The 24,426-nt window shown below is 38.7% G+C and overlaps 1 protein-coding gene across 4 annotated transcripts; it reads left to right on the top strand.

Annotated features, from left to right (window-relative positions):
- The first annotated feature begins 1,310 nt into the window (after positions 1-1,310).
- SUB1 (SUB1 regulator of transcription) lies at positions 1,311-21,868 on the top strand. 4 transcript variants are annotated; one of them, XM_077896331.1, is made up of 6 exons: positions 1,727-1,815; positions 2,276-2,335; positions 3,969-4,041; positions 5,867-5,989; positions 17,055-17,163; positions 18,863-21,868. In XM_077896331.1, exons 1-6 carry the CDS (start codon positions 1,742-1,744, stop codon positions 18,940-18,942), a joined length of 519 nt encoding a protein of 172 aa, XP_077752457.1. In that variant the 5' UTR covers positions 1,727-1,741; the 3' UTR covers positions 18,943-21,868. The 4 variants fall into 4 exon arrangements, with proteins under 4 accessions (XP_077752460.1, XP_077752457.1, XP_077752459.1 ...); XM_077896334.1 differs by lacking the exons at positions 1,727-1,815; positions 2,276-2,335 and adding an exon at positions 1,311-1,443; XM_077896333.1 differs by lacking the exon at positions 2,276-2,335.
- Positions 21,869-24,426: the final 2,558 nt, after the last annotated feature.

Raw genomic sequence — 24,426 nt, 5'->3', positions numbered from 1 at the left:
CTAGCAAGCAACCATGCTAGAACAGTGGCTGTTAAGTATGTTCTTTTTTTTTTTTTTTTTTTTTTTTTACAAATTAAGTACTTTTTACCTTTTCAACTTTCTCATTGAAGTGTATCTTGTGTATTGTGAAATGTACAAATATTAAGTGAAATCTTACATCTGTGTACACCTGTGTCACTGTCACCCAGACCAAGACGTATTCAGCATCCTAGCAGATTCCTTCATACTTGAAGTGATATCCCCTGAGGGTAACCTGACCTAGATCCCCATAGATTATTTTTGCCTTTTTTGGGGAACATCATATAAAAGGAATTATACAGTAAGTGTTTCATTTTTTGAAAGTGGTTATCTAGCCTGACGCTGCATGAACGGGAAAGGGATAAGAACTTTTGCATTCTCCCTCCGTCTGCAGTAGTGTGAGTCAGGCAGCGGGGCGTTTGAATCGTGACTCACTCCCTGTATAACCTCCAGATGCTTATTCAGCCTTGTTGAACCTTGGTTTTTCTTCATTAGGAAATAGAGTAATTAATTATTCCTACTTTGGAAAGTGCTTGTTAAGATGAGTAATGTATGCAAAGTGCCTCATGCAGTGCCTGGCACATAGTGGGTGCTTGATAAATGTGTGTTGGATAAATAAAGCTTTATATATATTCTTGGCTAGAGTAGGCATTCATTAAACATACACTCAAATAATCTCTTGGCCGTGTTCTTGCTTGTGCTATAGATTTCTCTTGTCTTCTGCGAACTACCTCTAGGAATCAGTTTAAACATAAGGGTGTGTGTGGCCAAGGACTTCTGTTAAGATTTCTTATACTTTCTGGAATTGAATGTGTGACTTTGGCCTATTTCCTTCGGATTTTACAAACCAGAGTTAAATACTGGGGATGGGGGTAAGGGCCATAAAATGGGCTTTTTCAGTATGGACATTTCACTTTAGTACAAGAAACATTTGGGCAGCCCGGGTGGCTCAGAGGTTTAGCGCCTGCCTTCGGCCCAGGCCCAGGGCGTGATCCCGGGGTCCTGGGATCGAGTCCTGCATCGGGCTCCCTGCAGGGAGCCTGCTTCTCCCTCTGCCTGTGTCTCTGCCTCTCTCTCCGTGTCTCTCATAAATAAATAAAATCTTTAAAAAAAAAAAGAAATATTTGTGGAACACGTGCAAAGCTCAATGTTGCTCCTTCCCGTTTCATTCGTGCCCTCATCCACTCACAGGTGAGACGCCATCTGCAGAGCATCTCACTTTCAAGGGACCGGCTCAGGACGAGGGCCGGTCCCTTTAAGGCCCTGGAAAGGGTTTCGGTGTTGGTTTCGGCGGCGAGGCCACGCCCCGTCACGTGTGCGCAGCCCCAAAGGGGCGGGGCCGGCGTCTCCGGGCTTCCGTCACTTCCGTTTCTCTGTCAGTTGCAAGCGAGCGAGCAGAAGGCAGTTCGGCCGCGAGAGTGGAGCGTGAGTGCCGGCTCCCCGCCCCCACCCCCACCCCTCGAACCCGGCCCGGCCGCCCCCGCCCCCGCCCCGGGCCGCGAGCCGCCCGCGGCCTCTCCCCCGCCCGCAGGCCGCGTCCGCGCGAGCGGCGGCGCCGCCGGGCCTCGCCCGCCTCCGTCGCCGACCCGCGCCCAGGCGCTGCAGGCCCCTCGGCGCCACACGCTGGCTCCGGGCTTGGCTCTGGCGCGGCGGCCGGGGGCGGCGGGGCGCGGCCGGGCGGGGCGGGGAGCCGCGAGGACGGGGCCGGACGCCCCCCGGGACAATGCAGCGGCGGCGCGGACGCCGGCCCCCCCCCCCCCCCGAGGCCTGGCTGGGGCTCCCGGGCCGGCGCCCAGGGTGGGGGGGCGTCTCGTCTGGGGGAGGGCGAGGGCGGCCCGCGTCGGAGCGGGGCTGAGGGCGCGGGGGGAGGGCGGCCGGCGCGCGGGGGAGCTCACGCTTCGAGAGGAGAAAATGGCGCTTGGTGCAAGTCCCTCCCCTTCCACACGGTCTCCTCCGCACTTGGCCGCCTCCCACGCCCCCTGCGACCCGCCTGCCTCCCCCTCCTCAGCCGCCGCGGCCCGGCGTCCCGGCGGCGTCCTCGCGCGCGCCCCCCTGGCGGCCGTGGGGCCCCGCACGCTCGCTTTGCCCTCGTTAGTCCCGGTTGATGCTCACCTCGGCTTTTCCAGTCCTCCCTCCACGCCGTTCCTCAAAGACCGAAGATCCCCCCCACCAGTGGCGTTTTTGTATATTATTCTACGCTTTAGCATTTTAGCATCACCTGCCTGAATTACTGGCCTTCCTCCTTTTTCTTTTGAAGGGCGAAGATTCACGAAGTAAACGTGGAAATGTATCTTGTCCCGAGTTCAGAGTGGCTTCAGTTAGCATTACCTTTTTCTTCTCCTTTTTTTTTAATGTTTTGTTTTTGTTGAATGGCCTTCTAATTTGGGTTAATTACGAGGTCGTTCTTTGAAATGATTTTAGGCTGCCCTCCCTCCCCCCCGCCCCCCCGCCTCGCCCGCAGCTTTTATTAATAGACCGTATAGTTATGCTTGACTGTTTCAAAGTGGGGAAAAAAAAAAGGTTATGTCTAATTTAATTACCTTTTAAAAAAATGATTGTTGACGTTATTAGCTACTAGCGTAGAAAAACCTGAATTGCTTTTGGAGTTCCGGTTGTAAAATGGAGCAGTAGCAGCCATAGGATATAAAATGTGGTTCTGAACGCTGCTGGTTCACCCCCCCCCCCGCCCCCCGAATTTACTGTTCTCATCACGAAATTACCAGTTAAAATCAGCATGGCTGGTTGAGCATGTTTGAGCTTTTTGAAATTAGTGGCCAGGATCGGGATGGATGGCCCACTTCTTTTACCTTGACCTCCTCTTGTGGAACACATTTAGCGTTGGTGCCAAGGCAAGTTGAATCTGGAGAGCTGGATTCCTTAGTATTCTTTGAGGAGAAAATGAAGTGGTTTTTTTTTTCCCCGTTTATTCAACATTTACAGACTGTGTGCTGCATATATGGGGCCCTTTAGGGAGTACAAAAACTAATAGGACTCAGTCTTTTTGGAGATGGAGACAGCCTAAGATACTTTGATAATTCAAATTCGCCTGGTATTATCAAGTGCCTTGAAAAGAGTGTCCTGGAATGCTCTGAAATTTGGGCTTTAGCTTTCTTTTTTTTAAAGTCTCTGCAAACGTAGATACGCACAGGACTCTGTCCTGCTGTGCTCAGGCACTCAGTAAAAGTCTACTGGAAAGCAGGATACTGGGTTATGTACTATGTACCTCTGGGGGAGCTAGGGTCACAGTATGAATTTGAGAAAAGATTTTGCCCCTCCCCTAAGCAGATTCTTCAAAATTTAGTTATATTTCAGAGTGGAACATCAGTGTGAAATGTAATGAACTGTAAAAAATTATGTACAGCCGTGTGAACTCTGAATTAGTGCTTATTTTGATGGCATGGTCAAAAAGCCAAGGAAAATTAAGAACTTAAACAAAATATGAAAAAATAGGATTATACAGGCAAATGAATTACATCTGTATAGTGCAGCTGTTCCCCATGTTCTCTGAATGTTGAGGTCAGTTCATGCAGTGAATAATGCTGTTAGGTCTCATCAGTGAGAAATAGAAAGCAGTGCTGAGAATTTTCCTATTCCTGGTTTTAACAGAGATTGCTGTCAGCTGCCTTGTAATTTATCTTACTCATAAATCTCTAACTCGTCTAAAATGAAGTATAAAAAGACCCGATGGGCTTTGAGAAAGGGGTGTAGGAGTGTGAGATGTGTATGACATTGAATTCTTTCTCTTTGCGGGATTCTCCTGGCTAGTTCTGGGTGTTCTTTTCAATTGGAAGAGTATAGACTAAGAATTTTAGCATTGTGCTTAGCGTAACAACTCCAGTACCACAAAATGGTAGAACCATGGAACTTCCTGAATTTTTGCTTGGAAGGAGTTAAGTCAAAGGTAATAGAACAATTTGTAAATTATTGTGTATAATGTATTTTTCTTTCAGAATGCCTAAATCAAAGGAACTTGTTTCTTCAAGCTCTTCTGGCAGCGATTCTGACAGTGAGGTTGACAAAAAGGTGACTATTAATGCAAGTCATTTCTCTGATACTTCATTCAGCAGTATTTCTCGCATTCAGGTCTGAAGGACAGTAAGACGTATAGGAATGGTAATGGGAGAGCCTAGATGGGGGTCTCTGAAAGTGCACATGGCTCCTGGACCACTTGAAGGTGCCTAGGGTACTTGACCGAGCAGGCTCCTGGCCCCTACGCCTGACTTGAGCAAATCTTTAGACTTAAAGGAGTCTCACATCAAGGACTTCTAGGAACCCTAAAGCTATAGAATTACCACCTTATTCTCTAAGGGGAGCAGCATTAGAATTAGGCCAGAGCCTCTGCCTTTATTCAGAAATTTGACTGCCTTCTCAGCCATTGATCTTTATCCAGCCCACTAGGATTACTTAAAATGTACCAAGCTTACATTTTAGGTTAGATTATTATTTACTCTGGTCCTCTCCTTTTAGTTAAATCAAGACCCAGCAAAGCTAACATGAAGTTACTCATTTTGATAGCGGGCTTTTTTATATGAGATGACAACTCTGCTGAAAGTGTTGTATTCCGCCTAACTGAGCAACTCACACTGTAGTCAGAGCTTCCTTCAATGCGGAACTGTTTTTTATTTCCTAGGAGCTTGCATAATGATGTCTCAAGTTCATTTGGCAGTGTTAGTTAAGTGAGCTTATGGGAAACTCTTGGAGAAGATGGACCTTTAGGGAAATACAGAATATTAACCTAAAGGTTGGAATAAGACCTCAAAGAGCATACATAGCTATACTCCAGAAAAAAATATCTATTAGCTTTTTTTATTTGCACTAAGTATGGCTTTTGAATATTCATTTAATAAATTTTTACTGAGCTCTTATGTGCCAGTCCATAGAGAATATACAGGCCCTGATGTAAAGAAAAATCACTTTCTGCTTTATTGAGCTGAGTTAATTTTTGCTGTTTGTCCATAATAGTACTATTAATCCTATAAACACATTAAATACATTCATTTTTTTTCAGTTTATATACATGTGTATATTTTACCTACTTCCATCTAATTTAGTAATATACTAACATTATTAGTTTTTACTTCCCATTAGGGAACATGACTGCCCTCTGCTGTTTAGGTTTGGAACTCTGCTGGTTTTCATTGGCTGTTAGGTTGTATTAAGAATGAGGCTATATAAAGTTTTTACAATGCTGCTTTATTTAAAACATTGTTTTGATTTTGAATGCTAATCTAGCATATTGCTGTCCACTTCCAGTGAAATTTTCTTTTTTTTTTTTTTTTTTATTTGTGATAAGGGAGTTCTTGAGTTGTTGACTTCTAATGCCCGGTAGTAAATAGCTTTCTTAGCATATTCCTAAGTTTTCAAAGTCAATTTAAGTCCCTTTTGAAATAGGCAGGGCGTAAATAACATTCTAGATTAGAGTTAGTTGGTTATGTTTTTTCTAATTAATACATATCTTTTATAAGAAACAAGTTGCTAACTTTAGTAGACTTACGGCTTCCAAAAGCTTATTCAAAAGCAGCAGGCCTTCATTTCTCTTTTTTACCCCCTTCCAAGGAAATCATATGTGGGATACTGGTCTAGAAAAGGATTGTTTCTCTGGTTATTATCACTGTGATGCCTGAAGTGGTTTTTTTTGGCTTCTGAGAACATATTTTGAAAACACTGTTAGATCTTAGCTCCATGGTTATATCGTCAAGTGAAACTTGCCTGTGTATATATTTATGGTTTTCTTTCTTAATAAATGCAGTCCTTTGATCTTTTAAGTCTTAAAAAGTAATGAAGTGTTGAACCTGAGATGTGTCTTATGTGTGCAAATTTTAACCATTATGCTTGTTTTTCTTTCAAGTTAAAGAGGAAAAAGCAAGTTACGCCAGAGAAACCTGTGAAGAAGCAAAAGACTGGCGAAACTTCAAGAGCCTTGTCATCCTCTAAGCAGAGCAGCAGCAGCAGAGATGATAACATGTTTCAGGTAATTTCCTTAGATCCAGAGGAATTGATCTGACAGATGTTAAAAGTAATCTAACATGTATCATATTAAGGATATTCATTGAAATACACAAACAAGTTCATAGAAATAATTTATAAGATGCTAGATTATTGTTAAAGTCTAGAAGCCTGTAGTTTGGCTAAGTGTAAAACAATTTAAAAGTTACAGACATCCAAAAAGATTGATAACTGCACATTTATTAGGAAGCAGTTTGGAGGAGGTAGGTCTAGTATTGGGCTGTGTGATATGGATGGGATATTACTGGAGAAGCAGCACCAATTTGGCCTACATAGTTTGGGCTTGTTAAGAAGAGGTGACGGGCACCTGGGTGACTCAGTAGGTTAAGCGTCGGACTCTTGATTTCTGCTCAGGGTTCTGGGATGGATCCTGTGTTGGGCTCTGCCCTCAGCAGGGTGCTTGCTTGAGATTCTCTCTCTCCTCCTCTCTCTGCCCCTCCCCCTACTCATGCTTGCTCATGCTCTAAAATAAACCTTAAAAAGAAAAAAAAAACAAAACAAAAACAAAAAACAGGAGAGGCAAATGGATTTACTGAAATTGGCCCTCTGTATATTATGGGGAATAAAATAAGATTGAAAATCTAGGTAAAGCAAGGGAAATGTTTCAAGGGCAGGGGGCAAATATTAGTTGAGGCCAAAATGTTGGACAGATTGAAGCTGCAAACATTTGACTTGTATACATGTATGCATATATGTACACACATGTATGTATATATAAAACACATTATTTCATAATACATATTTTAAACTACATATTTTTAACTTTCTGATGGCCTTGAAAGATAATGCCAGGATTAAGGTTAAATACATATTTTTTATACATATTTTTAACTTCCTAATGGCCTTGATAGATAATGCCAGGATTAAGGTTAGAATGGGAAAATAGGGGTTCTGGGTCACTCAGTTAAGGGTCTGCCTTTGTCCAAGGGCCCCACGGTTGGCCCTGGGATTGAGCCAGTCAGGCTTCCAGGAGGAGTCTGCTTTTCCCTTTTCTCTCCCCCTGCTTTTTTTTTCTCTTTGTCTCTCAAATAAATAAAATCTTTTTTTAAAAAAAAGATTGGGAAAAAAAAAAAAAAAAAAAGATTGGGAAAATAGAAGTTGGATATTTTTACTCGCTTTTGCTTAGTTCTGTGTGTGGATAAGGAAAACACACGTAATGGCTATATATAATACGATGGAGCACAGAATATGCTAAGACAGTTTTCAGGTACACTGATCCCATGATAAATGGTAACTAAACTGATACTGTAATTTTCTTGACTAGTAATCATTTCACTATGACTATATCAAGTCATGTATTTCTTTGTCAAAAAATATTAAAAGTATAGACAAAATGCAGATGAATTCTTTAGTTATGGGTAGAATAGGGGAGGAGACTAATTTGGTAGAGAACATCAGTCACTGTATATAAGGAAGAATTATGAAAGGGCCCTCATTTCTTTGAGTTGATAATAAGTTGAATGATTACTGTATTTCATCAGACCTTGCTGAATTCTGAGTGTGTAGTGATGAGCCAAGTAGATGTGGTCTCTGGTTCCATGGAATTTATGAGGATAAATATTATAGTCATAAAACACATAATTTAAGTTATGATAGGAGCTGAGACGTAAAAAGGCAGATTGTTTTAACAGAGAAGTTGCTCTAGGAATCTCTTTCTAAAGAAGTGATACTTGAAGCTTAAGGCATAAAGGAGGAGCCAGTCACATGAAGAGGGAATCCTTTTCAGAGTAGAGAGACTTGTGCAAATATTTTGTGGCTGGAGCTTGGGAATTCTGGTTGAGTGTAGATCTAGTTGGTAAGGAGGTTGAGGGGCAGGTCTTGTGCCATTTTCCTGTTGGAAGGTCATTTTTAGGAGTTTGAGTATTATTCTGAGTGCTGTGGGAAGCTCTCTTAAGGGGCAGAATGAAATGTGATATCTGTAAGAGGCTGTCCCTTCCTTTCATAGACTCTGTTATGTAGAATGAAGTACTGCGTTGGAATATTTTAACTTAATATGTGCCATGGAGGTAAAAACTTTCAAGTACCTGGGCAACTATCTTGGGCTTTTCTCTAATCTGTTCTTGTTCACCATACACCTACCTTTGCCTGTGTAATAAGAGTATCTGTGTCATTTTAATGGGTTTTATCTTGTACATTGAAGAAACCAGGACCCACATTTAGAGATTGTATTCTGTTAGAACAGCTTGGGGAAAACCAGATCTATTTTTAGGGGATGGTTATTTCACCAAATAAAGGGAGTTCAATTTTAAAATCTCACTTGGAAAGCTTCTTGAACATCATACAGCTACGAGGCTCCTCACCCATTTGAAAGTGCCTCTAGGAGGAACCAGGTATTTTATTCTTAAAGTGACTTTTCAGAGATCTTAGTAGTGATAGGCATTCTAAGAGATAATCTTTTTTTTTTTTCCTAAGAGATAATCTTTAGTTTTGTTGCCATTATAGCTTTTTCCTTGCAATGGTATTTTGGCTACAGAAAAATAGCTGGGTGGTAATACTTAATTTTAATTGGTTTAAGAGCATGTTAGAATACATTGGTTGTATAATATAAAACGAGGGCTTCATTTTCATTTGTAATAATGGTTTGATAATTTTATTAGCCGGGTGAAGGGTGAGGTTTTTGTTTTTGTTTTTTTGTTTTTTTTTTTTTAGGGTGAGGTTTTTGGAAGGAAAAATTAATCTCGTGTTTCGTAAAGGGGTGTGTGTGTTTATAAATAGCTATGTGTTTTTTATGTGTGTGTGTGTGTGTTTTTTTTTTTTTTTTTTTTTTTTTTTTTTTTAACACCAAGAAAGGGCCTTGAAGACAGCTCACCAAATGGAACTTAAGACATTGCTAGCATCTGTCAGGACTCAAGTTCTCAGTTATACTTTGTCAAAAACAAATAGATCTAAAATCTAAATTAGAACTGTTTGGCTATTAGTAACTCTAAGACAAGATTTTTTTTTAAATCTCCATATCCATCACTTGAGAAATAATCGTCTGGTAAGCAGCGTACATAAACATAAGCAGCTCTTTAAATGTAATACTTGAAGAGAATTGTACCCAAGGAAAGTCATTGCACTGATCATTCAAACTCCAGAATGTTTTGGGCAGAATCTTGACTAGAGAGGAAATACTACTAGATGCTTGGCTTGTGTCTGGTTCCTTCAGCTCTGAATTTAAGAACTTGGTTTTAAAGAGACGTCATCTCCTTGAGGTAGGACTTACGTGATCTTAAAGACAGTCCAGAGACCTATTTGTAAAGATTTAGAACCTGTGTCCTAAAAGATTAGAATGTTAGAATGGTTGAGACAGGGGACTTGGATCTGTATGTTTCTTCAAAGGTAAACAAGGGTAAGTATAAGTAATACTACCCTAGTTGATTTAATTATTTAAGGATAAACCTGATCCTTTAAAATTCTGTCATTACAGAGACAATTTTTTTTTTTAAAGATTTTATTTATTTATTCATGAGAGACACATAGAGAAGCAGACACACAGGCACAGGGAGAAGCACGCTCCATGCAGGGAGCCTGACGTGGGACTTGATTCCGGGTCTCCAGGATCACGCCCTGGACTGAAGGCGGCGCTAAACCGTTGAGCCACCGGGGCTGCCCAGGACAATTTTTTAAAAAAAGATTTTATTTATTGGACAGAGAGCAAGTGCACGCACACAAGTTGGGAGTAGGAAAGGGAGTCCGATGTGAGACTCGACCCCAGGACCTTAGGATCATGACCTGAGCCTAGGGAAGACACTTACTGACTGAGCTACTCAGGAACCCCAACAGAGACCATTCTTAAGCTGGTGTGAGGTTGAGGGTTCAGATATGTATTCTAGAAACTCATGAGATTATTTTCTTCTTTGAATTTTTTTTGGTATATGAAAGAATTATTCATAACTTTCATGAGATCTCTAAAGGAGAAGTTAATCAAAAAAATTTAAGAATCAGTGTTCAATATAATGTACATGCTTTTTTCCCCCCTTGTTAAATTCCACATTATATGCATGTAAGATTATATGCATTCTGTCATCTGATTTTATTATTTCCTCTCCTAACACAATTGTAGAGATATTTATTCTTCTCTCTCTTTTTTTAAAGAGTTTATTTATTCATGAGAGACACAGGCAGAGGGAGAAGCAGGCTTCATGCAGGGAGCCTGATGCTGGGACCCTGGGATCACGCCTGAAGGCAGACCCCCAACTGCTGGGCCACTCAGCCATCCCTCTTCTTTATTAATCTTGTCTATATATTATTCCTGCTCGTTTCTTTCTTTTTTTTTTTTTTTTTTCTTTCTTTTGGTGGCGGAAAGGGAGTTGGTGACTTTGTCAGCTTCATTTCTCCTCAAGGGAGTGATGACTGTTGGGCAAGTTCCTTTCTTTTTTTAATAAACGTTATTGAGAGATAGTTTATATATATAATGTGCACATTAAGCATAATTTAGTGAGCTGTGGTAAATGAACACACTCTTGTAACAAGGCTCTATTATCCCAGAAAGTTCCCTCTTGCCTTCCCTTTGCAGGCATTCCCCCCATCTGAGGTAACTACTGATCTGATTTTATCACTATAGATTTTTTTTGCTTGTTCTAGAAGCTCATAGAAACAGAATCCTACAATTTGTATTGTTTTGGGCCTGGTTTTTGCTCAGCATAACATCTTGGGGCCAGTTCTTATTGTATCAGTAGTTCCATTTTATTGCTGAGTGGTATTCCAGTGTAGGATTATATAACAGTTTGTTTATCCATTCACTTTGGATAGACCTTGGGCTGTTAGGAATAAAGCTGATGGGAACATTCTTGTTCAAGTTTTGTGGATTTATTTTTTTCCTTGTTGGGTCAGTATCAGATGCATTTACTGGGCCATAGGCTAAATGTATGTTTAGCTTTATAAGAAGCTGTCAAAACTCTTTTCTGTAGTAGCTGTACCATTTTATGCACCCACTAGCAACATGTGAGATTCTAGTTGCTTCATATCCTCATTGGGTTTTGTCAGGGTTTAATGCTACTCCCCTAAGTTAATGGATATGTAGTAGGAGCTTGTTATAGTTTACTTTGCATTTGTCTCCTGTCTTAATCTTTTTTGGAAGATTTTGTACAAGTCTTTTTTTTGTCCATTAAAAAAATAGAGGTCATTTGATTTATTGAGTTGAAAGAGTTCTTAATGTATTTTAGATACAAGTTCTTTGTCAGTTACAAGTATAGTGGATATTTTCTTTAGGTCTGTGGCTTGCCTGTTAATTTTCTTAGGCATTTTTAGGAAGTTTTAATTTTGATTAAATCAGTTTTTATCACTTTTCTTTTTTGGTTAAATTTTTTTTTTTTTAAGATTTTATTTATTCATGAGAGACAGAGAAAGAGACATAGGCAGAGGGAGAAGCAGGCTCCATGCAGGGAGCCTGATGTGGGACTTGATCCCTGGTCTCTAGGATCATGCCCTGGGCCGAAGGTGGCTGTAAACCCGCTGAGCTACCTGGGCTACCCTGGGTAATGCTTTAATGACATTTCTCTACCTGCTCCGGAGGCCACACAAATTTTGCCAGTTTTTTTTTTCCCTAGAATTTTTATAGTTTCAACTTTCATGTTTAGGTGTGTGATCCATGTCGAATTTAGTTTCTCTGTGTGTGGTGTGAAATAGAGGTTGAGCTCATTTCTGCCCCCACAGAGCTATCCAGTGGTTCTACACCATTTGTTGAAAAGACATTGACTCATGTTGGATTTTAGTTTTTTGTTGTTTTGTTTTTTAAAGATTTTCATTTTATTCATTTATTCATTTATGAGAAAGGCAGAGACAGCAGGCAGAGGAAGAAGCAGACCCCTGTGGGAGCCTGATGCAGGACTCAATCCCAGGACTCTGGGATCATGATGTGAGCCAAACGCAGATGCTCAACCACTGAGCCACCCAGGCGTCCCTCATGTTGGGTCTTTGTAATGAAAATCTGTAAATATGTAAAGTATGTGTCTATTTCTGATCTTTTTTATTCCATTGGCCTATATGTCTTTTACTTCAGTATCACAGTCATAATTACCGCACTTTTATAGTGAGTCTTGAAATCAGGTAGCAAAGGTTCTTTGACATTATTCTTCACCTTCAGGATTTTTGCTCTTCTTTGAATTTTGTATTTCCATACACATTATGGAATCAGGCTTGTCAAGTTTTACTGTAAACCTACTGGGATTTTGATTGGGATTGGGTAAAGCTGAAGATCAAATTGGGAATAGGCAGGTTGGCAGTGCCAGTGAACTGGCAGTCTTCCAGTTCATGAATATGGTGTCTCTGCATTTATTTAGATCTTCTTGAATTTCTGTTTTGTGAATTTCATTGTAGAGGTCTTGTTAAACTTATTCTTAAGTATTTTATATATATATTTTAAGGTCTATTTATTGAGAGAGAGAGAGAGTGTGCACATGCTGTGTGGGGGACCAAGGGAGGGGCAGAGGGAAAGAAGCAGACTTCCTGCTGAATGCAGAGCTCAGAGGGGCTCCATTCCATGATCCTGAAATTGGGACATGAGCTGAAACCAAGAATTTCAACTGACTGAGCCACCCAGGTACCCCTACTATTTTACGTTTTTTGATACTATCATAAATGTATTCTCTCTTCATTTTCCAGTTTACTGCTAGAAAAAATGTTGTTATATAATTTAGTGTAAATATATGTGTATCGTATGTATATTTATTATAGGTTACATGTGCCCTTTTTAGAGACTTCTTATAACTTTCTGTGGTGGTGTTGATTTGTGAGTTTTAATCATCCTTTTAATTCTTTTTCTTTATTGTTAATATCCCACTATGATACTGAAAACAGGTGGTGAGCATAGACATTCATGCCTTGTTTTTCATCTTAGGGGCAAAGCATCGTTCTAACTCTCTCCTTCCTCTGATGCCATCCACTGTTGTGTAAACTCTGGAGCAAATATGTGTACTGCTGTAGTTTTGCTGGTGTGGTATCAGAGAATGAAAAGCCATAGGGATAAACATGGTGCATTTTCCTGTAGGGCCCCCTCTTTGGGATGTTCATTAAAATTTTCTATGTTAAAATGAACACTGATACCCTGGGGATTAGTTACAAAATGCACAGTAAATTTTAGATTATAATAAGAGACTCAAATTTTGGTAGAGCACTATTAGTCTGTGTTTCCACATTTTCGCTTCCATCCAGCCCCACAGCTCTTCAGTGCTGGTGTTCTCTGAAACGTTAGCAAATTTTAGATTATCATTTTACTGATCTATACTTTTTTCTTACTTTGAATAGTTTCTTGTTTACTATATACATCAAAAACAAGGTATTTGGAAAGTGGTTAAGGACATTAAATTGTAAAATCACAAAGTTTTGGCTATGGATGGTCAACCTTTTTTTTTTTTTTTTTTTAATTTCAACTTTATTTGGCTAATGTGTTCAATTCCAGTATCATGGTAGAAATGGCTGAAGAGGGATCCCTGGGTGGCGCAGCGGTTTGGCGCCTGCCTTTGGCCCAGGGGCACGATCCTGGAGACCCGGGATCGAATCCCACGTCGGGCTCCTGGTGCATGGAGCCTGCTTCTCCCTGTGCCTGTGTCTCTGCCTCTCTCTCTCTCACTGTGTGCCTATCATAAATAAATAAAAATTAAAAAAGAAAAAAAGGCTGAAGAATAGCCTTCATGTGGTTCAGCTCAAGCACCCTTGGGAGGAAGAAAATGCCGCTTCTGTTAATCTGTAGCAAACAAAAATATTTATAATACACCTCGATGAAGTCATGGGTAAAGGAGCTTCTGAGAAGTTTCTAGGGAGCAAGGGTAGAAATTAAAGTACCTAGCTATCCATTTGTTGTGTGTTCATTGTATTGTTCCATGTTCTTTAAAATAGTTGAATAGTTGTAGTAATTTGAGTAGTAAAATGCCATTAATATACTTACAACATGTTTGTCTCTTTAAAAGAAAGGTTTGTTTTCAGTCTTTTTTATTCTTTTTCTAGTGAGATTTTAAAGTTTTAAGTCTATTTTCATATTTTATTTTTTTAAGGATTTATTTTTATTTATTTATGATAGACATAGAGAGACAGAGACACAGGTAGAGGGAGAAGCAGGCTCCATGCCAGGAGCCTGATGTGGGACTCGATCCCAGGACTCCAGGATCGCGCCCTGGGCCAAAGGCAGGCGCGAAACCACTGAGCCACCCAGGGATCCCCTATTTTCATATTTTAGATTCTCAGGAATACAAGCCTTGCAGAAGAGAGTAGTGGCAGTATTTTTTCTGCTTCTGTGTTTTTTTTTTATTTTTTATTTTTTATTTTTTTTTTGTCCTTAGCTCAAGAACCTACAAATTCCAGAGTTCTCTTCCTGGTTTTTCAAGTCCTCTTCAGTATAGCTCCATCTGTTCAACCTGTCTTGAGTCTCAGCAGTGTTTTATCTTTCTGTTAGTCCCTTCTATGCCCTTGTCATTTTTTTCTTTTACTTAATTAATGAGCTGTTATGTTCAAGGTTAGGTCCTAATACCTAAGGTCTCTGTCACTTGCTCAAGCCCACTCCAAACTGTTACTTGACTTTTCAGTATCACTTTATTTAGTAAGGTTTCAGTACATTTTAATATATATATTCAGGTAGCTGGTGGGCTTACTACAGAGTGGGTTTACTGTAAAAACCAAAATGAAACAATGTGTATAGTTCAGTGCTTAGCTACCTAAGATACTTCTACATTTCTTAGTTACTAAATCAGCATTATAAATCACAATTAACAATTTCACTATGATAATTGTTTTGTTCCTATTTAATTTATCCATTAAAACAGTTTACTGGGAACCCAGTATTGATAGGCGCTGGAGGGGGGGGCGGGCAGTGCAAAGAAGACTGTATAAAAATTAAGCCATTAAAACTGACAATAAGATCACTGGTGACTTTAGGCAGTGGGAGTTCAATGATTAAAAACAGTATTTTTTTCCTTTTAAAATTTAGCAATAAAAGGAAGAAGGAAACATGGAGAAAGTTATAAAATGTTGCAGTGTAGAGAAATGCTTTATTGAAAAAGGAGAATGAGCATGTTAGCAAATGGTAGATAAGAATTTCTCCAATGGAAAGAATTTTCATATGCAAGAAATGGCATAGGGAAAGTAAAGAAATTTTAAGAACTGATCATGATGTGAGTACAGAGAAGAGAGATTTGAAGGCACTTACCCATACGCATTGGACTTTATTTTCTCCATAAAGCATGGGGCATACCCTGGAAGTAGGGGCATGAAACTTATGTGAGGGTGGAAAACTAAAGGAAAATGAACCAGATCTAGCTGGGATAAGGAAAAGCAGTCTAAGAGGACATAGACAAGATGGATGCCAAATAAAATTTACTGATCAGCACAGCTGTGGTCTACAGTAATATTTGATATCCCAATAAAAAGGATTATTTAATAATCAATGGACCCAGTTGGAAGAGAAAGGAACAGGTTAAATCCAGAATCTTTACATGTTAATGTGTTCCAAGCACAAATATCACAGCCAGTTTTTAGTTAAAATTGAAGAATAGTCTTAGAATGAGTTAAAAGTTTTGATCAGAAAGTATGATTTCTTAGTTGGGGTGTTAGTATATTACAGTAGTGTACGACATCCTGGAAAGTGCTTCCAGACATTTTGTTGAGTAAAGCCTTTTCCTTCCCTGTGAAATTTGTAGTTGTTAAACACAATATAAGGTTTGTGAAAAATGGTTTTCTATGGATAATTTTAAGTTCTTAATTTGAGACTGGGTGAAGTATTAAAGATGTTATTTGAAATGAATGTCTAAAAGGAAAAGCTTTCTCATGTTCTGTTTGCTGGGTAACTGGATTCTTAGAATGGTATATAGCTAGTGGGGCCTGGATTCCTTGTGGTTGTAGTTGGTACTGCAAAAGTTTACTTTCTAATGATTTTTATTGTAAAAAAGACAACCTAAAATTTACTATCTTAACCATTTTTAAGCATACAATAATAGTGTTACATATGTTCATATTACTGTGAAACAGATCTCCAGAACTCTTTCCATCTAGCAATACTTAAATAACTCCCCTTACCTCCTCCCCTGGCCCCTGATAACCTCCATTCTGCTTTCTCTCTCTGAATCTGACTAGTCTAGGCTCTTTTGTATAGTGGAATCATACAATATGCATCTTTTTAAAAAAAGATTTATTTATTTTAGAGTGAGAGTTTGAGTGTGGTGGGGAGGGGCAGAGGGAGAATCTCAAGCAGACTCCCCACCCAGTGTGGAGCCCTATATGGGACTCCCATCTCATGACCCTCATGACCTGAGCTGAAATCAAGAGTCGGATGCTCAACTGACTGAGCCACCCAAGTGCCCCAATATGCATTTTTTTGTGACTGGTTTAATTCACTTAGCATAGGTCAGCAAAGTTATCCATGTGATGGCATTTTCTTTTTAAAGGCTGAATAATATTCCACGGCATGTATACATACCACATTTTGTTTATCCATTCTTCTGACAATGGACATTTGGGCTGTTTCCATCTTTGGGCTGTTGTGAGTAATGCTGCTGTGAACATAGGTATATAAATAACTATCTTTTCAAGACCTTTCATTTTTTTTAGGTACATACCCAGAAGTGGGGTTGCTGGATCATTTCGAGATCATATATTCTATTTTTAATTTTTTTGAAGAACCTCCATACTGTTTTTCATAGTATTGCTCTGTTTTACTAATGATTCCTTTAACGTGAATGTGATTGAAAGTATGAGATGTACTTTAATTCTATCTTTTTAAGAAAGGTTTCTTAACAGTGACCTTTCCTTTGGTTGTAGTTTTGATACTGAGAATAGTAGTTATTTTCATGATTAAAAGTAGAAGGAATGTGCAGCAAGTTGTGAATATAAGTATGGACACCACTGTTGAAAATGAATACCTTGGGATGCCCGGGTGGCTCAGCGGCTGAGCGTCTACCTTCAGCTCAGGGTGTGATCCTGGCCCCCACCCACATGGGGCTCCCTGTAGGGGGCCTGTTTCTTCCTCTATGTCTCTGCCTCTCTTTCTGTGTGTCTCGTGAATAAATAAATAAAATCTTAAAAAAAATGAATACCTTTCCATGTTTTTATTTCTTTTGCAGATTGGGAAAATGAGGTACGTCAGTGTTCGGGACTTTAAAGGGAAAGTCCTAATTGATATTAGAGAATATTGGATGGATCCAGAAGGTGAAATGAAACCTGGAAGAAAAGGTGAGATTTAATTTCCTGAATTTGGTCCTAATATGAGGACTAAACTAAAAATAAAGTAACCTACCTTATTTGAAACAAATAATGTTGGCAGTGCATTTGGAGCATCCTCATTCAGTTCATGAGTAGTAGTAATCTTTTAGACATGGTATTTAACTTATTTTAGTGACATATCTTAAATAGCTGTTGGAATACAACCCAGAAAAAATTATACCCCTAATATCACTTCATTTGGCTGCTAATTTGCTTGGATAGAACTTAAAAAAAAAAATTTACATGAGTTCTTGGGTAGACATTATCTGGGAAGTTGTAAAATTAGGAATCAAAAATTCTGGTTTACAGTGTTTCCTTTGGGTTCGTCTCCTGAAGGATATCTGTTGGGGGGGGGGGTGAGTATCCTTTTAGTGGGTCTTTGTCCTTTTTCTGTTGTGCTTCACCCAGTCCCAGGCATATCTGCATCGTAGAAGCATACTTCTCATATAGCTAGAGAATGTTTATATACTAACAAATTCATATATTTGGGTAGTTGGCTGTTACAGGTTGATCTTTAGCTAATAAAAAAATACCTCCTTATCATCTTCTACTCTGCCTGTTTGTCATCTTGAAGGACCACTTGTTTGCTTCATACAGATCTTAGGTTAATTGAACCTAACCTGTTTTCTTATTCAGGGCTACTGCTGGATTGCTCATTCAAGTCATTTCATTGTGCCCTATGCCAGATTTCTTTTTGTTCCTGCAAATGTTTACTAAAACAATTTGATAGCTTTAAAGTCCTTCCAAAGTGTTGACCCACTATGTTCTTCTGCCTTCCTCTCAATTTCATGGTCTCCCAGCAGTTTTCTGAGAAATACAGTAATTCTTCCACTTCTAGTTTATTTCTCTGTTTAGTTTATTTCTCTGTTTGTATGGGTCAAGTATTAGAATATTAGAAGTTCCAAGTGCAAAGTACTTTCTCTTCACATTTTTACCTCTTAAATAGAAAAGACCTGTTATTAGCTGACATTTTAAATGTTTACTTATGTGTCAGATGATAGGCTTTTTATTCAGAGTAACTCATTTATTGACTCACAACACCGCTTTGAGGTGTAAATACCATTTTACTGGTGAGGAGACTGAGGCTCAGATAATATCCCTGCCCCCCCCCCCCCCCCCCCCCCCTTTTTAAGGTCATATAGTTAGTGATAGGGAGGCTGGTATTTTAACCCGGACAGCAGGACTCCAGAATGCATTTTTAACCACTGTGTACATTCTGAGAACTCCTGTTTGGGTCACATCCCAGGAATTTTTCCAAAATGAAATGAATGCTTCTGGGAGAACTTAGCACAAAGTTGTTCACCTTGAATTCCTATAGAAATTTTGAGCAAATTTTGGAACCAATTAGATACAGAAATGGAGTGTCACATGCCAAATCTGGACCTGGCCACTTAGGCCTGCCTGCTTGGTTGCAAGCTTTTGTGAGTTACATCTTCAAATCATTTGTTCTCACAGGCTATCATAAGTATTATGCAGGATACAATGTTGGACATAAAAATGAACATAAGACTGGTCTGCTCGGGTAATTGTGATGAATATGTAATTAACAATATTTGATTCTCAGTATGGTACCATTGGCATTTGTCTATAAAATATTTTAGTTGGAAGTATGAAAATTGTCAAAGCTTAAATAGATTTCTGACTTTAAACTTTTAAAACTTTGTTTTAGGTATTTCTTTAAATCCTGAGCAATGGAGCCAGCTGAAGGAACAGATTTCTGACATTGATGATGCAGTAAGAAAACTGTAAAATCAGAGCCATATAAAACCTGTACTGTTCTAGTTGTTTTAATCTGTCTTTTTACATTGGCTTTTGTTTTCTAAACGTTGTTTTCCAAGCTATTGTATATTTGGATTGCAGAACAATTTGTAAGATTGAATACTTTTTTTTATGTGCATTATTAAAAGTGTTCTGAGTGAAGCTAATTGTCAACTTGATTAAGGAGGATTGCTTTGTGCCCGCCACCTAGTGTAAAATAAAATCAAGTAATACAATCTTAACTGTTGTGGCCTTTTTTCAAAAGAATTGGTACTGTTTAAGGCCAAAAGTAACAGTTTATAGACCTGTTAGTTTCACCATGGCTTTTACATTCAAAAGGATTTGTATTGCATTGAATTTATAAACTCTGACTTGTGAAAACCATAGTTGATCTATTTTCTTCCAGCCCAATGTCTAGACTTGTTGGTATTTCCAGTGATATTTCCCTTCCCCCCCTTTTCTCTTTACATTGTTTTCCTTTTGTAACTTGTCATGTTCCGTTTTCATTTCACTTTTTGCTCTTTTTCTTGAATATATTATACTAATTTGGAAAGTCAGTGAAACTGTCAAAATGTTAGTTATCTCAATAAGGTACTTGTAATTAAAATATATGAGAACTACAATCACTAATTCTACTGTATTAAATATTAGGAGATATAGTTTGATAAACATGGCTTGTATGAAAACTGAGCAAGTAAGTGTATGTTGTTACCTGTAGTGTTCTGTGTAGTTACCTTATTGCTTAGTCTGCAGAGAATAATGACTTAGATGTCTGATTTGCTTTCACTTATTAAACTTGTTCACCATGGGATGATGTCTATAAAAAATCAGATACTGTTATATTAGATTAGGATTTAATAAAAATTGTGAAAGCTTACTGGCCTAACATTTTATTTTGTAACATCGAGTATGGATTATATATAGCCAGGAATATCACTGAGCTTTACTGTCATAGTAGGTCATGTGGTTAGTTTTTGGAAGAAAGAGTATATGGAACATATACTTCTGTTTTTTGGCCTTTTCTTAGTAGACTTGATTCCTTTGCAGTTAGTCTACTGAACAGTAGTATTCTAGACTTAATGTTACGAAGTTTTAGCAGGCACTCTGAAATAATTTTCATTGAAGCATAGTGATAAGCAGATCCAGATTGAGGCACAGATTTCAGGGGCTTTGCAGCAATAAACACGGCATAGTGTGCCTTAGGAGAATTTAAGGGAACTACAACTGAAATGAAAGAAAGTGGCAGTGAAGAAGAAGGAATTCTCTTCAAACTAAATGAAACACATGATATTTTGATCACATTTATAGAACACAATTCTAGATGGAATAGTTGAAAGGTTTAAAGACCTGTAAAAAAAAATTCTTGGTAACATTGTTTTTGGTAGCTAATCTTAAATGGTTTATTGCCATATCAGAGAGTTGCACTATTATACCAAGTTTGATTACTGCGTCTAAAACATTTTATAGTAGAATTGTCGAGGACTTGATTTCAAAACTAGTTGCCAGGATACACATAGTTACTACATTTTTTTCTGGCAGCTGTTCTGTTTTGAGTATGTTTTTACAGTTTTTAGATAATTTTTCTAGTGTTTTTAGCATTAACCCTAATAGGTGCATAATTGGGGGAATCTCTCCTGGTATTTTAGCCTCCTTCAAATAATAGGTATCAAAAATGTTCAAAATGGTATTTTAGACAAACTATACTTGATTGAAAACTTTCCCCTTATTTGGGAACATATATGTTCTATTAACTTAATTGGATGGATTTTTAAAGTATTCCTTTACTGCGTATACAGAAAGGATATTAGAACTCAGAACTTTGATTTTGGTGTAGTTGAAGAGGAGAGGATGGGTCGATTTCCTAGGTATATATGAATTCAGGGTGTATGCACATTTTGAAGCAATCTGCTAATACAGGGATGGTGCTGAAATCTCTTACCTAGGCATTTTCTTAGCTGTATAGCATTATGTCATTAAAACCTTCATATAAGGAGTGCTTCCCTGACATATTTTGATAAGCTGACTGCTAAATTCATTTGAATCTATTACTGGGTATGCAATATACAGAAATTTTTGTCTTTTTTTGGGTATAGGAAATGAAAAGGTTTAAAAGAAGAGACTGGTTAATTGTACTGAGAAGTTAGAGGACTGAGGTTTCCTGTTTAAACTTCCCTTCTTGGTAAGATTTCTTCCAGGAAGAAAACTTGGCATTTTAAGGCAGCGGTTTTTTACTTTGTAATGCCAGAATGAATTTAATTAATGCCAGCCCTGAGTGTACTTGTAGAAGAGTTTTCCTAATGGGGTTATCTTCTTTATCTTTTAAAGTATGAGTAGCTTTTGAGCAATTTCCAGTGCTGTTGGCATTTTACTTAAAGAACAGCCATTAAAAAAGAAAAACTATAATTTGATTATTCTCTTTTGCTTTGCTTCATAACTGCTTTTGAAGACTACTCCTACCTCATTAGCTCGTCACGTTACTGTGATGATGTACGTATTTCTACATAGGAAAAAAAGACTTCGGGAAAAAAAAATATGTACATCCTGGCTTGGCTATTGAGGGGAGAGAGAACTGAGTGTTACTTATGTGTTTCTGATTAGGGATGTCAGGAGAGCACTTTAGTTTGAAATTTTTAAAAAGTGCTGGCTAATCTTTAGGTATCTCCTAAAATTCTTTGCTATTTAGTTTTTATAGAAAGTAATCCAGTGAAACACTTAAGTTTTTTTTTTTTTTTTTTTTAAAGTGGTATTTTCCAGATAAAGTCTAAGGGTATAAACATTGGCTTAGTCACAAATATGTAATTCTGTAATCGTGGAATAACCTGTGTGCTTTGTTCGGTGCATCTTCCATGGAGATGTCAATGAATATAGTATTCCATCTGTGAATATTTTAAATGTTCAAATAAAAATCAGAAATGTGCCCTATGTGTCATCCCAGTTTCACAGACCTAAAGACGAATGGCTTAGTTACCTGTTGAATGGGTTTTATTTAACAAATAGAATGCCTTCCTGTGTGAGTGCTTTTGGAATGTGAATTCTTAGCATAAATCTTCTGAAGACCTCTGGGACCGGACCGGACTGGACTGGACTGGATGGAGCAGGGTGGGGTAGGATGTGCAGGTTGAGGTGGTGTGGGCCTGTTTTCCCCATCTGTCTAATCCAGGTGGAATAATGCAAATTCTAAGGTGTACAGAGTCTCTTCTCCTTTTTTAACCTTTTTGTTTTGTGGTCTGATTATTCCTTGTTATACTTAACTACATTGAATGCTAGACTCCATTGAGTATTTTAAACTTACATTTTCATTTAGAAAGTGTCTCTTTTCTTAGTACTTTTGCTTTGTTATATTTTGAAATCTCATTGTTCAGATTTCTCTTCAGGGAAACTTACACAGGGATAGAAAGATCCATGGAAGACTACCCATGACTCTTCTTGGTCCATCCAATCAACTGTAAATTTGTAGAGCATACTGAGTCCAGTCAAGAAGGAAAATATTATACTTGGAATTTACACAGTTAATCACTGACTTTACAGTTGTGTAGTATGTCTCAAGTTACGGGATTAAAAATGGATTTAAAAAGCATAAAACATTAAAAAATTATGGAATTATTTACTGTATAACAGTTCATCTAAGACTTAATACATTTTAAGGTACAAGGTCTTGCTACACAGGACTTTTTCCCCAACTTGCTTTTTGTAAGTCCTTTACAGAATTTAGACCATCCTGTACCTGCTTTTAAAGCCATTTCCAAAAAAAAAAAAAAAAAGCCATTTCAGCCCTAGAGTAACAATGACGTGTTTCTGAGGAAAGGGAAACACTCCTTTCACTCTTGGGCTCTTGATCAAGTTTAAATAGTTTATCTTTCTTCTTGGGTGACTTATTTTAGCTTGGAAATGATTTTAGGGCACTTTCTTACTCTAGCTCAGCCAGGAAAAACACTTATTCTGAATCTCAGCAGTTGGATTCCATATCCCGGGGTAACAAAAGCACTGTGTAGAAAGTGCTTCCTCCTACCAGCCATACCAGAACTTCACTAAAATTGTGTATGTCGTGGCTCATGTGTGTTGAAAGCCATGTGAAGTTCCGATTTGCCCTATTCTAATAACACCAAGTCTTCTGATAGCTCCTACTCTGACTCCCACCCCATACATAGTTATTGCAATAGTGGTACATATGTAAATATATTCTCTCCATGGTAACATCGCTTAACCTAGAGGCCCCATTCAAATTCTGCCGTTTGAATTATTCCAATAATGTCTTTATAGCAAAAGCTTCTTAACCCATTTGATAGTTGTGTCTCTTTAGTCTTTGTTCTGACACACTTCTTCAGGCTTTCCTTGATTTTTACAACCTTGCCATTTCTGCAGATCTGTATTTTGTAGGTTGCTGGTGATGGTGACAGTGGGGAAGGCAGAGGCTGGTTGAACAAGAAGCAGAGATTCAGCAGCTTGGCTGTAAAGGATAAAGAGAAATGAGGGGTGATGGTACCCGGGTGGCTCAGCAGTTGAGCATCTGCCTTTGGTTCAGGGTGTGATCCCAGGGTTCCGGATCAAGTCCCCCATTGGGCTCCCTGCAGGGAACCTGCTTCTCCCTCTGCCTGTGTCTCTGCCTCTCTGTGTCTCTCATGAATAAATAAATAAAATCTTAAAAAAAAAAAACCTAAATGACAGGTGGGAGGATGTGGGGTCAGGGGAAATCAGTGTGTGATCGAAACAGTGCAACATCTGGGGTGGCTACGTCAGTATATGTTTAAATTGACTTGTGTGTGTCACCTACAGTTTCAGTCACTTCCCAGTTCGGTTTTCTGGTAACTTCTTCCTAAGTGCCACCTGAACTGTGAATACTTTCAGGTTTTTTTTTTTTTTTTAAGGAAAAAATCTCTGTCTACTTGATTTTAATGTGAATGAGATCATTTGGTTCTCACTTTTTTGCTCTTCTGAGCAGCTCAACTGTTCAAGTTCAGAGCATGGACTTGTCCAGCAGTGCGTGTTGGCCACTGTGCAGTCATCCCTGGTGCGTGAGCCAGTCACAAGCCTCTCCTGTTTATTGCTTTTTGAGGCATGAGCTCTGTTTCCTCTGTTCACTGTTGGTCTTGGAAGATGAAGAGAGAGAACGTTTTCATGGATTCACGCTTGAGTGATACAAAAGGATGAAAGGGTAGTGAGAAGGTGTATGGTAGTAGCAATCTGAAGATTTTCAGGAATTTGAGAGTTTCAACCTTAGTCTAGGGTCAAGAGTATCTCCTGGTGGTCAGGTTTGAAGACCAACCCTTTATGTTATTAATTGGGAAGTAATTTCAGAAGCTTTATGATTTTCCTTAAAATTATTAATTTTTTAAGATTTTATTTTTTCATGAGTGACATAGAGAGAGGTGGAGACATAGGCAGAGGGAGAAGCAGGCTCCCTGCAGGGAACCTGATGCGGGACTCCATCCAGGATCTCAGGATCACGCTCTAAGCCACCCAGGCTTCCCTCCTTAA

This window comes from Canis aureus, chromosome 4 (assembly GCF_053574225.1).
Source record: "Canis aureus isolate CA01 chromosome 4, VMU_Caureus_v.1.0, whole genome shotgun sequence".
Lineage (NCBI taxonomy): Eukaryota > Metazoa > Chordata > Mammalia > Carnivora > Canidae > Canis > Canis aureus.
The sequence above is the reverse complement of the archived record's forward strand: the minus strand, read 5'-3'. Positions and strand labels throughout refer to the sequence as shown.